The following is a 13,561-nucleotide window of genomic DNA, read 5'->3' as shown; positions in this document are numbered from 1 at the left end:
CAGCTCTATGATCTGGAAGGATACCACCTCTTCATATCTAATTATAATTATACTAGAGGCCCAGTGCACGAATTTGTGCACAGGGGAGGGGAGGGGGGACGGACCGCAAGAGGTTGGCTGGCCAGGGGGGAGGGACTGCAGGTGGTTGGCCAGCCGATGGAAGTTGGCTGTGGGAGTGCACTGACCACCAGGGGGCAGCTTCTGCATTGAGCGCCTGCCCCCTGGTGGTCAGTGCACATCATAGCGATTGGTCAACCAGTCGTTCCGGTTGTTCGTCGTAACAGTCTCTTAGGCTTTTATATAGAGAGACATCCTCTATACCATATATCAGGCAAGTGCTTGGTAGCTTACTAGTATCTGTAGATAGATATCTGCTTGTCACATGCCTACTTCAGAGCTCCTCTGTGGTCCTGAATTAATGCATTGATTTCTCTTCTATTCTAGGATGGGGAGATGACATCACTTGGGTACAGACTTATGAAGAAGGTCTCTTCCATATTCAAAAAAGGTAAAACACCTCTCAGTTAATTTTGACAGACCATATAGATACCTCTCACAAAAGAGCCAAAACCTTGCAAGTTCACTTTTGAAAAGATATCACATGCATTTGCTCTACTATTGTGCAACTGAAAGTTGCCATTACAATGTTTTTTACAAACAAAAGCTCTAAATACTTTATTTTAATTTCTTTTTAAAATATTTTTATTGATATTTAGAGGGGGAGGGAGAGAGAGAAACATTTATGCGAGAGCCTCCCGCACACCCCCTACCAGAGATTGAGCCCACAACCTGGGCATGTGCCCTAACCAGGAATTGAACTGGCAACCTTATGGTGCCTGGGACAATACCCAACCAACTGAGCCACACTGGCCAGGGCTGTATTAATTTCTTAACTGGACAAGCAAGCTTTTGAATATAACTTATATAAAAGAACAATATCCATCAGTAGGCATTATACAAGCTTTAACAGAAAACTGGTTTAGAATAGCAGTTCCCAGGACTGTCTGATCAGAACAATTCAGATCATTTTCTTTAAAATCCATATTCATGATCAATCAGTCAAATATGTACTGAGTGGCCACAGCTATGTGCCAGGCACTGTTGTATGCTCAATGACCAAGAGTGACATGATTTTTATTCTTACAGACTTACTAAATCTTTGGGGATGGAGCTAAGAAACTTGTATTTTTTTTAAAGCACCCTGGGAATTTATCAAATATCTGAAGAACATTCTATTCTAATACTCTTTTAAAAAGAAGGAAAGGTTCCAAATTAGAATTGAGTAAAAGGCTGTCTCAACACTGAACAAAATATTGCAAAATAAAGAAGTCTACAAAATAATCATTTCCAAAAAGGAATATAACAAACAAACAACATATTAGCAATGAGTAGCCAGCAGAACATTTAAAGAATAAACCCTGATTAAGTGAAATATAGTCTGAGAATACTAGGCAGATTCAAGATTAAGAAATCTATTAATTTAAATAATATTTAATATTTATAAGGAGACAAATCATATAAGTATCTCCCTACCTCCATAAATGCTGAAAGGCATTTAATAGAATGCGAACTCCAGGTTTGAATTTTTTTAGAAAAATTATTTAACAATATTAATTTATTTTCATTTATCCTAACAAGGAAATATTCAACCCAGCAAAAAAATCCACATCATGCTTACTGGAAAAACAAATATACAATACACAGATGATGTACTATAGAACTGTATCCCTGAAACTTATATATTATTAACCAATGTCACCCAAAAAATTTAATTAATTTTTTTAAAAAGAAGTGTCCCACTGAAATCTGAATAAGACAAGGATGTCTTTAATCACCACAATTAGTCCTTAATTGATATGAAACATTTGGCAAAGTTATAATAAAACAATAAAATATTGGTAAATAAATCAAAATTAAGATTATGAAAATAAAACTGGATATTACAGAAAAATGTTTACACAATAAACTAGCATTTAAAATTGAGGTAGGGGAGATAAAATATGTAAAATAAAGTAATGTTAGAGAGGAGTTAGTAGTCATCTGGGAAAAATAAATCAATTTGGATTCATAAGTCAAATTTCATCATAATACATTACAAAGATCCTATATAATAAAAGGCCAGGGACCATAAGTGTAATGACCAGAATGACCGCTCAACCATTCGCCATGAGGTGCACTGACCACCTCTCAGTCCCTCCCCTCCCCGACCTCCTCCACCCCACTACCCCCGCCCACAGGCGAAGGGGAACCACGGGGAAGCGGTGGGTGGCAGCAGGGTGGGACTGGGGACTGGCAAGCTGGCAGAATGGCTGACTTCTTGGTCCCTCCCCCCAGCCCGCAGGCTCCGATTGGTCAGCGATGGTGAACAGGGGAACCGGGGTGGGTGGCAGGAGGACCGGGCTGGCTGTCAGGCCCTTGGGATTCCCCAGCTCATCCCCGGCTGCTCAGGGGCTCAGGCCAGTGGGAAAGCAGGCACCGGCGACTTCACCTCCATGTGCCTGGGCCGGGCCAGCCGCTTATGGAACATGCTGCCCGCTGGGGGCCGCTCATGCGGCTGCTGCTGCTGCTGCTGCTGCTGCCACTGCCGCCACTGCTGTTGCCCCTGCTGCCGCTGCTGCTGCTGCTGCTGCTGCTGCTGCTGCTGCTGCTGCTACTGCTACTGCTGGGGCTTGTGGCACTGATGGAAGCTGCAGGGCTTGCCTGCAACCTACCCGACCCGGCAGCAGATGCGGCGTTCAGCCTGGGGACTGGCGAACCGGCAGAAGATGGCCATGATTGCAGGCTAGGCCTAGGGACCCTACCCGCACAATTTCATGCACTGGGCCTCTAGTTTCATTATAAAAATGAAGCTATTAAGGTACTAGGAGATAGTATCGCAAAATACTAACTCTTTAAATTCGTGGAGTAGGGAAGGGCTGGTAGAAGGGTGAGGTAAGAGAGGGTCCTTAGAAGCCAAAATAAAACACTTAACTTTTGCACCCTAAGGCTTTTCTTGCCTCACCCTATTCCCTCTATGGAAAGCATATACTGTATCAAAATTATAAATGCACATACTCTTTGACCTAGAAATTCAACTTCTGGAAATTTACCTACCTATATGTAAAATCTTAAATAACATCACCAAAGCAGTGTTTTTGTTTGGAGATAATCTAAACACAAAAAAATTGGAAGCAATTTAAATATCTATCTTCAATGAACTAATTAAACTAAAGAATATCCATATCCTGAAGCACAGGTAATGCTACGCAGGAGGTACCATTATGATAACAAAGCAAAATGCAAATACATATGTATAGTGCACTCGTATTTGTATATTTTTAAAAGAAAGAAATATATACATACATATGGGCATGCATGTGAACATACTCAATATATTCAATAATGATATATTCATTTGCATAAACATACATTTACAGAAATATATGCATGTACATAAACACATATGTATGCTTATTCATATTCATAAGCATGGACACATACATGTACACACATACACATATTCAGGTACATAGAAGGACACATAAGAAATGGTAACATTGTTCACTTCTGGAAGGCAGGAGTGGGAGGAAAAATTTTTACCTTTTTACCTTTTGGATTTTAAACTATTTGGATTTGTAACCCGTTTTAAAAGAAAAAACAGTTAGAATTTTAAAAGATCATTCTCCAAATGATGCTGATAAACTGGGCTTGGCAGACTGGTTTTACAGAATCTTGCAAGTACAGCATTCAAAAACGTTTACTCTTTCTCTTAACTCGTTTCTCATATTCTGGTGGGCTAGTCGTGAGATTATTAGACCAGGGACCACCTATTTTTATTTGATCTATGAACTAACAATGATTTCTACATTTTAAAAAGTTTGAACCAAAAGAAAACTAGTATGTAGCCTGGCTGGTGTGGCTCAGTGGTTGCGCATCATAGTTTGATTCTTGGTCAGGGCACATGCCTGGGTTGCAGGCTCAATCCCCAGTGGAAGCATGCAGGAGGCAACAGATCAATAATTCTCATCATTGATGTTTCTATCTCTCTCCCTCTCCCTTCCTCTCAGAAATCGATATACATTTTTTTTAAAAAAATATAAGGCTTTATTTATTGGAAGAAAGGAAGGAAAGAGGGAGGGAGGGAGGGGAGAGAGAGAGAGAGAGAGAGAGAGAGAGAGAGAGAGAGAGAGAGAGAGAGAGGAAGAAAGAAAGAAGCAAAGAAAGAAAGACCAGTATTTTGGACATGTGATAGTTACATTATACTCAAATTTAAGGATCTATAAATTAAGGTTTACTGTAATACAGCCACACTCATTTTGTTACATATTGTCCATGGCTGATTTTGTTCAATAATGGCAGAGTTGGAGAGCTGCAAATAAGACACCACAGCCTGCAAAACCTCAAATATATATGATTTGTCTCTGCCGAAAAGAGCCCTTATTTTAGACTGTTCCTACTTCAGTGTCTGCCAGAATTACTTCTCTGCTTTTCCTGAAAGGAAAGAGTGTCTTGCTTTGGATGCCTAAACAACCTATTCATAGCTGAACTGTTAACACAAATTTCTGTTGGTCTTGATCAATTTTTCCTTGGACTCCAATTGCCCAGAAATCTGATGCAAAAATTAGTTTTCCAGGAGTTATGTCAATGCCTTTCCCTACATTATCTGTCCCTGTTGTCACCCGCTGAGCAGGTGCTGGGAAGAAATTGGAATGACTCGGGCCGCTAAACCCTTCTGTCTCAGGACAGTGTACCTACCTAGGCTCAACCAGACCAAGAGTTATCTAGTAGAAAGATTACCACTTGATGCTTACTAGGATCAAGTTCTATACTTGCCTCTCAAAAACTGTCAATAAATATTCTAAGGGTTAGTTTTCCTAGAGAGCAGGAATAATATTTGATTAATCGGATTTCTAGTCTGCTTTTTCATCAGTAAGTTTGCAGTTGGCAAATGCTAGCTTTATATCCATGTCATAAATCTTAAAGGTGTGTTATAGGATTTATTCTTACCTAAAATATACTTATAGTTCAAGTTTGAGGATTAAATAAAATAACAATTCAAAGTTTGCTATTTAACACTTTTGAGACAAAGTTAAAAATAGGGTTACTCAATGACAAGTATGTCACATGATTATCTCTGTTGTTTTTAAAAAATTTAGGGTCTATCTCTTTTTGTACCCAGCATCCTCTCAAAATTAAAGAAACATTTAAAAAAACATCCTATATATCTAAATCATAATTCCTTTCTCCTTCATAATAGTTAATATTCTAATTTCTTTCTAACTCTAACAAGCAGGAAAGTCAACTAGCTACCACAAAAACTTTTTCTTAGAGAGTTAAAGCCAAAATGAAACCGAAAAATGTATAGAGAGGGAACTCTCACTGAGATTGTTTGTAAACTGTGAGTTGTTGAAAGAATGACAGGATGTGAAAATAGTCAAATATTAATAGCATTTTGGTGAAATTTTTTTTAAAAAGTGAAATAAAAACTTTGACTCTCCTGAACTCTTACACCAGATGTTCATTGGAAATTAATATCTTGTTTATTATATCCTTTCATCTCTGGAGACAGAATTGATTTTTATTATTATAACTACTACAGTGTACATAGCAATCTGCTGGTAAGCTTTTTAAGCTACAGGTTCCTGGACCCCACCCCAGAGATCCTGAGTGAGCCTGGGAGGGAGCCTGAGAATTTCCACTTCTATTGAGCTACCTGGTGATGCTAAAGTTCTGGGGCCAGGTACTGGGTAACACTACTGCAGACTACATTGCTATGCTGTGTCCATCAGATTTTTACTCTAAATCTTGTTGAAAGTGTGAAAACTTTAAATCTAATTTCAATGTACATGCTGACTCAGAGTTAGTCACCTGACTCAACTCCACACTCTTTCTGTTTAGTAACAAGCCATTGATGGTCATTCATCACTTGGAGGATTGTCAATACTGCCAAGGTAATTTCAGCTCCTCAGATTGTATTATATTTCTAAGAGAACTAGAAAAAGTGACCTGGTAAAAAATTGTTAAGACAGCGCTCAGACAATCCCATTTAAAAAAAAAGAAAAAGACAACTGCTATATCACCATTTTACTCAGTGCTTAAAGACTACAATGATTGTTAGCAATCTATTGAATATGTGTATATGTTCTTCAGAATTTTATTTCCCTCTTCCTCCCACCAAAAAAAAAAAGAGGGGGTGGAAAAACTTGCTATTTGCACCAATGAGTTACATGAAATTATAAAATTGGTGGCTTCATTGATTGGATTATACTCTGATATCTTCATTGGCATACTCTGTCCATCATTGCTTCTCACTGAGAGACAAAATGGTAATAGGCTAATAAACTGTTTACATCCAAGATATAAATACAAACAAGTAGAAAATACTAGTTTGACTTTGCTATGTTATTTATATTGAAGGAGTCTTTATCTTTAAAGCTGACTGGTGTTCATTATGTTTTCCCCAACAGAACTCAAAAAAGTGTTTGCCCAAAATGAAGAAATACAAGAAATGGCTCAGAATAATTTCATCATGCTGAATCTCATGGTACTTGACCTCTACAATGTTTTCTTAATATCACAATTCAATGGAAAGCTTAAATCCCTTTTTAAAAATCTATTTTTGAGACAAAAAGAGGTATAAAAAATTGGTAGGTATAAAAGATTATATGAACTTGAAAAGGCCAAAATATACAATTTAATGAAAACCTTGTTCACATAAAATATTTTCAAAAACAACTGTCAAAAACAATGCAATCCAATACCAATTATTTTTTCTTTTCTTCCTAGCATGAGACCACAGATAAAAATTTATCACCAGATGGGCAATATGTGCCTAGGATCATGTTTGTGGGTATGTGTATAATCTCATTCCATCAGGTTTACAAAATCAATAGCATTCTTATTTTATTTATTTTTAAATGCTAGTTCAAGGGAAGTCATGTCTAACCCAGTAAATAATAGCTCTTGTTAGTTCTATAATTGAAATTCACTGCATCTATTAAATCAATAGCCCCATATACTTTCAGTAAAGTTCCCCAAACTGTATTGACAGAAAACTATGACACACTAAAATGGAAAAAATCATGTTAATTCATCATAAATTTAACATTTATTTGTTTTAGATTAAGAGGCAAGAATGATTTTTAATAAAACATTTAGATAATGCATTAGTGAATTATTTTTTTTCTTTGCAGATCCTTCTTTAACAGTCAGAGCTGATATAACTGGAAGATACTCTAATAGACTGTACACATATGAACCACAGGATTTACCGATATGTAAGCATTCACAGATTATCTTGAACAGTGGCACTAGCTGACACTTGGTTGTTAGAAAGGTCAACGATGCCCTACATCAGTGCTTCCCCACAAACAGTACCATCAACAAATCAGAATCATTGGGTTATGGTGGTGGTAGTGTTTAAAACTGCAAATCCTTGCACGACCAGTATGGCTCAGTGATTAAGGGACAACCTATGAACCAGGAGGTCGTGGTTTGATTCAATTCCCAGTCAGGGCACATGCTTGGATTGTGGGCTTGACCCGCAGTGGGAGCATGCAGGAGGCAGCCAATCAGTGATTCTCTCTCATCATTGACCTTTCTATCTTCTCTCCCCCTCCCTTCCTCTCTGAAATCAATAAAAATATACATTTTAAACAATGCAAACCCTTATCTCCCATCAAAATCAGAATTGCTAGGCACCTCAGAATCTCTTTTTTAACAGGGATGTGTAATAATTTCCACAATCACTAATTTGGAGACCACTAAAAAGAATAGAATACACATTAAAATTCAACTTTAAGAAAGCCAGCAATCATAAATGATTTCCTCACAGTGGTAATAATTAAATCTTTTTCTCTCCCTTTAATGCCAGTAAGCAAGGAGATACAGTCTGTTTTGGGATTTTAATCTAATATTTGCAACATTCATTATTAATTATGTTTAACTAGAGGCCCAGTGCATGAATTGGTGCACCAGTGGGGTCCCTTGGCTTGGCCTGTGGATCAGGCTGAAACCAGCTCTCTGACATCCCCCGAAGGGTCCCGGATTGCGAGAGGGTGCAGGCCAGGCCGAGGTTCCCCACCAGTGCACAATCAAGACCCAGGAGGTTGGCCAGCCGGGGAGGTCCCGCGGGAGGGCTCCAGGGCATGTCGGGCCCGTCTCACTCAGTCCTGATTGGCAGGACCCCAAGAGCAAGCTAACCTACTGGTCAGAGCGTCTGCCCCTTGGTGGTCAGTGCACATCATAGTGAGCAGTTGAGTGGCCTTAGCATATCATTAGCATATTATGCTTTGATTGGTTGAACGGTCGACCAGACAACCAGACACTGGCTTCTTATTAGGCTTCTATTAGATAGGATAAGACAACTATGCAGGTCAAATCCAAAATGATTAATTTAAAAAATAGACACTCTCTCAAAACCTCTTATAAAACTGTTTAACATAAAGAAAGTCGATTAACCCTATCTGAATGGTATAATCCCTAAATATAAATATACACCTTTAGCATAGTGTGTGTGTTTGTGTGTGTGTGTGTGTGTGTGTGTGTGTGTGTGTGTGGTGTGAGAAAAGGAACTATATTGGATGTCAGGAGTTCAAATGAGGTCCATGAAGGCATAATATTCTTTAATGTTGTAAATAAATTCCCACATTTTCATAGCCATTAATTTAAATGGGCCAATTTTAGATTTCAGGGGTTAAAAGAGTATAATATCTGGTATTTTCATTTACTAACAGAATAATATGTTTTTATTGCAGTGATAGAAAACATGAAGAAAGCATTGAAACTTATTCAATCAGAGTTATAAGAGATTACCTCAAAGAGGTCAAATGTCATGAAGACGACCTTCTGGTGAACTCACTAATACTAAATGTGCAACTATATGGACTCTGTAATGTTACCATTTAGATTTTTAACATGCTTGGTATATTCTTATGAAGGCAAAGTTATATTTCAATAAAGGTCACAACCTGAGCATAACAATGTAGTAGCAGCTTGACTTCTGTCTGCAAAGGAAGCTGGCCACGAACTGGGAGTTAGGTTAGGGTAGAGAAAGGGCCTCCAGAAGAGATACCTACATACACTGGTTGTCTTTATTTCCTCGCCTCCCTACCCCTCCACCATGTGATCTAATCTTAATTCTGCTCCCCCACTGTACTGAACCTGCCGGCATAAATCATAAGGAATGTGCACGCTGCCAGAGCAAATGAAGACACTTCTGTGCACTTACCATTTGAACTTTTAACAGCATATATCAGAGTTAACCTTTTACTTCTATTCTTACCTTAAATTTAAAAACTAATAATAAATTTAAAATATACTTTAAAATTTTAACAATGTGTTTTCCTTAATTATTGGGTGGATATTTAATACTTTTAATAATTTTAAGAAAAGTGTACCAACTGCCTCTAGAAGACTGAAAATGTTTCCCAGGTAACTAGCAGGAGAGGATTACATCCCTTCTGAAATTATCAAACACACAACTGCCAATTCCATTCTTCACAGGAAGTTCTGGAGGATCAGTACCATGTCTTCTATTCCTTTAAATTCCTAATTTTTTACGGAAAATCTTCCCAGAATCAGCTGGGAGTAATTCTCAGAGGTGAGAGAATGTTTGAGATAGACCAAAATTTTCCCAACCTATAGGATTTGATTGCACTGAAAAAAATTTAATTATTTTGAGATATAAACGTGCACTTTAATATGAGATAGATGTGTAAAAATACAATGTATATGATATAGATTTTTTTTATTAATTTCAATGTTTCATGATTCAGAGGGAAAAAAAAGTTTTTCCAGGTTTTATTTTTATCACTATTCCATTCATTTTAAGCCGATTTATTATCTGACTTATTTGAATATGAGGAGGCTACTTGACCAATAACTAGATATCAGTGCTAGATAGCCATGTGGAAAAGAATATTAAATATCTTATATTTAATTTTTTAAATTTTAGACCAAAGTCTGAAAGTTGATGTTTTTAATGAATGCTAAGACACCCAAGTGCGTTGGCATTCTCTAACTTGATGATTTAAAGTATGATGACTAAAGTAATACAGCTGATTCCATTGTTGCAATAGTAATGCAGAGGCAGAAAATGTCAGTGGTCATTTGCTGTGAAGTAAGAAAAGGTCAGTTGCTCTTTTAAGAACTAATAACTAAAATAAAATGTTCACTATTTTTCCTCAATTAGTGTACATAAAAATGTTACTAAATGATAAATTTATTCTTCTTTATCATAAAAATGTATGTGCCTTTGTATTTTAATATACATATAATTATATGTTATTGTATAATTATATTATTGTATACAATTTAGTTGTAGATATGATCATATGATCATATAGGCTAATATTTAATATACATATACAAAATTATTTGGTTAGTTACATTAGTCTCTCTCTCTCTCTCTCACATACACACACACACACACACACACACACACACACACACAAGAGCTCACTGAACAAACTGTGAATTTTGAGCAAGCATCCACAGTAGGATGCCATTGGATGTGTAACTCCCCTAGTGTTTTCAGTGATTAACTTTATGAATTCTAGTTTGTAAACATCATTTCATAACAGATGAAACAAATCCACTGTCTACAACTTTGTAACCATGCAACTGGATTTTTTTCAATACCGATTACTGTAAACTATGGAAGTATATTAGCATTATTTCCAGGACAAGACACTGTTACAATTTAAATTTTATGCAACCTGCCCCCCCCCAAATCTTCATAGGCCTATGTACTAAACCCCCTGCACCTCAGAATATGACCTTGCTTGGAAATAGAGTCGTTGAAGATAGAATTAATTATGTTAAGATGAGGTCATATTAGAGTAAGATCTGATATGACTGGTGTCCTCATGAAAAAAGGGATCTTAGACACAGAGACTTGCACTCAAAGAGAACGTCTTACGGAGACGAAGGCAGAGATCTGGGCCAGGCAAGGGAAGCCATGGGACCACCAGAAGGTTGGTGAGAGGCATGGAACAGATTCTCCCTCACAGCCCAAGAAGAAACCAGTCTTGGCATCACCTTGACCTGAGACTTCTAGCCTCTGAAACTATGAGGCAATAAACTTCTGTTGTTAAGTCTCCCTGTGTGTGGTATTTCGTTATGACAGCTCTAGGAAACCAATGCAAATGCTTTTCCCTCCTTCCCCCAATTTGCATGATTTCCATGGGTAAGGGAACACCAACACTCCCCATCACACACTTTAAAAGAAGCCCTGCTAGAACGGAAGAATCACGTCTCACAATAAGTTTGTCAGGTTCCAGTTCTACCCTCCAAACAAATTTCTGCCCAATTACATGCTAGTTCAGTAGTCAAAGAGTTTTATAAATTAAGTTCATTTAGTCGGGTTTATGAAATACCTAAAGCCAATGCTGTGGTTCTTAATTCAAAAGCAAAAGTCATTCCCAGAGAAAGAGCTGATTCTTATATTTTGTCCTTTTAGTTATTATTAAAGCAAACATAAGTTGAACGCTTTCTATGTTCTGGTCACTGTGCTGAGGTCCTTGCCTGGATTATCTCATTAATACCATCACAAATGTGAAACACTGTTATTCTCATTTCACCAATGCGTTAGTTGAGTCCTGAAGGTGTTCTATAACTTTTTTTTTAAATAAAGGTCACAGCTAATTAGGGAGCCAGTACTCAAATCCCAAGTCAGCACACTTCACCACCATAATATTCTGCTTTAGAGTTGCAGGTTGTCAAACCCTAAGATTGAACCAAAACTAATGTGCAACAACTGAAAATATTCAGAGTATATCCTTTATAAAAGAAGAACAGTATATCCTTTTAAAAAGAACAGTTCTCACTGATTTCAAGTAACATTTTATAGGAAAATTGTAGACACTGCTGCCATTCTCAGCTTGGAGCCTCCACCCCCAACAGACCAAAGGACAAGGTTCCATTGGCTTTTGGTGACTTAGGGTAACTTTGATGCTCAACTTGAGAATCTTGGGGGCCAGGAGAGGAGGAACAGAATAGTGTAATTCCAATAGTCTCAACACACCCCCTCATTAAAATTCCTGATCTAAATGACCTGTTCTTCTTACTCTATCATGCACTGTACCCAGAGGACAATTTTAAAGAAGACACTGTACCTTTGGCATGTTCTCAAAATCTCTTCCCAGGTTACACATTGTCATCTTGACCCATTCTTCTCACTTATCGTGTAATGCACTGTTCCCAGAGGTCAATTTTTAAGAAGACACTGTACTTTTTCATGTTCCTAAAATCTCTCCCCGAGTTACACAGTATCATCTTGACATTAACCACTACCAAGGTCTCTCCCTACCTAGGCAAATCCCTACATTAGCAGCTTTTGCTGTCTCCCATAAGATACTCGTGATCAATATTGTCACCTGTATTTCCATGTTTCATGATGGGAAGCTAGAGATGTCAAAGTTTTAGAGCAGCGGTTCTCAACCTGTGGGTCACGACCCCTTTGGGGGTCGAACGACCCTTTCACAGGGGTCACCTAAGACCATCAGAAAACACATATATAATTACATATTGTTTTTGTGATTAATCATTATGCTTTAATTATGTTCAATTTGTAACAATGAAAATACATCCTGCATATCAGATATTTACATTATGATTCATAACAGTAGCAAAATTACAGTTATGAAGTAGCAACAAAAATAATTTTATGGTTGGGGGTCACCACAACATGAGGATCTGTATTAAAGGGTCGCAGCATTATGAAGGTTGAGAACCACTGTTTTAGAGGTTCCAGATTCTTACCATAAGTGTTCTTTCAACGACCTCTTAAAACCACCTGTTTACCTAAAAATCTGCCCCTGGTACCACTTTGAAGTCACTCTCTTCTCACTGTATTAATCCTAAGGGGTGCGAAGAATTTGATATACACGCATCATAGAACTCTTTGGTATCCTAACAAGCATGGCAGAGTAAATCCCTGTGCCCCAAAAGAGCAGGGGCAGCTTGATTGCTTTCATGACTAGATTTGACAAATAACCTGTACAGATCACCCCAGGCGTCGGAGACAATCATGTTTCTTGGTTCATACATGTTAATGACAGTCTAAAACCTTCATTAAAATTCCTTGGTCATTTGTTTCAAAGCTTTCAAACTCTAACATATAAGTAGTCATTTGTCATCTTTCTGTCTTCATTTTGTATTAGAGTCTTCCCAAAGAAGAACGGTTGCAGAGGCGAGCCCTTTGGGGAGACACTCCATCGGGTGTGATGATCATCCTGCGATGTTTGTCCTCTAGAGGGCTTCTTGAAGAAGCAATGACACTGGGCTCCACTACAGATTCATCTCCCGCGTTCTATCAGCTTATTGCTAAGTAGGGAGAGCAAGCAAGTCTAAGGTCAAGTGCCCGCAAAATGTCTTTGTCAATTAAAATGAGGACTTCCTGTCACAGACAAATACCTTTAGAGCGTCCCTTTGTGCCATCACCCTCTCCACGAATGAAGATCTCTTTCTCTCTCAGCTACTGTGGACAGTCCAACCGACTGTCATACTAACAAAACACGACTTATGTATCCACTTCATTCCTTGCGCTAGATCCTAAGCATGAAGAATTCACAAATGCCCC

The 13,561-nt window shown here is 37.9% G+C and overlaps 1 protein-coding gene across 1 annotated transcript; it reads left to right on the top strand.

The window, feature by feature from the left end:
• Positions 1 to 444: 444 nt before the first annotated feature.
• On the top strand, positions 445 to 8,800 carry LOC102424924 (anterior gradient protein 3; the record flags this gene model as incomplete). Its single annotated transcript, XM_006108766.3, has 6 exons — positions 445 to 508; positions 5,878 to 5,930; positions 6,447 to 6,523; positions 6,766 to 6,829; positions 7,173 to 7,256; positions 8,736 to 8,800. Coding segments are annotated over 6 exons (392 nt in total), but the record flags the coding sequence as incomplete, so codon positions are not given.
• Between the last annotated feature and the right edge of the window lie 4,761 nt (positions 8,801 to 13,561).

This window comes from Myotis lucifugus, unplaced genomic scaffold, assembly GCF_000147115.1.
Source record: "Myotis lucifugus unplaced genomic scaffold, Myoluc2.0 scaffold_3447, whole genome shotgun sequence".
In the NCBI taxonomy this organism is placed as follows: Eukaryota; Metazoa; Chordata; class Mammalia; order Chiroptera; family Vespertilionidae; genus Myotis; species Myotis lucifugus.
Note: the sequence above shows the minus strand (reverse complement) of the source record. Positions and strands in the feature narration are given on the sequence as shown.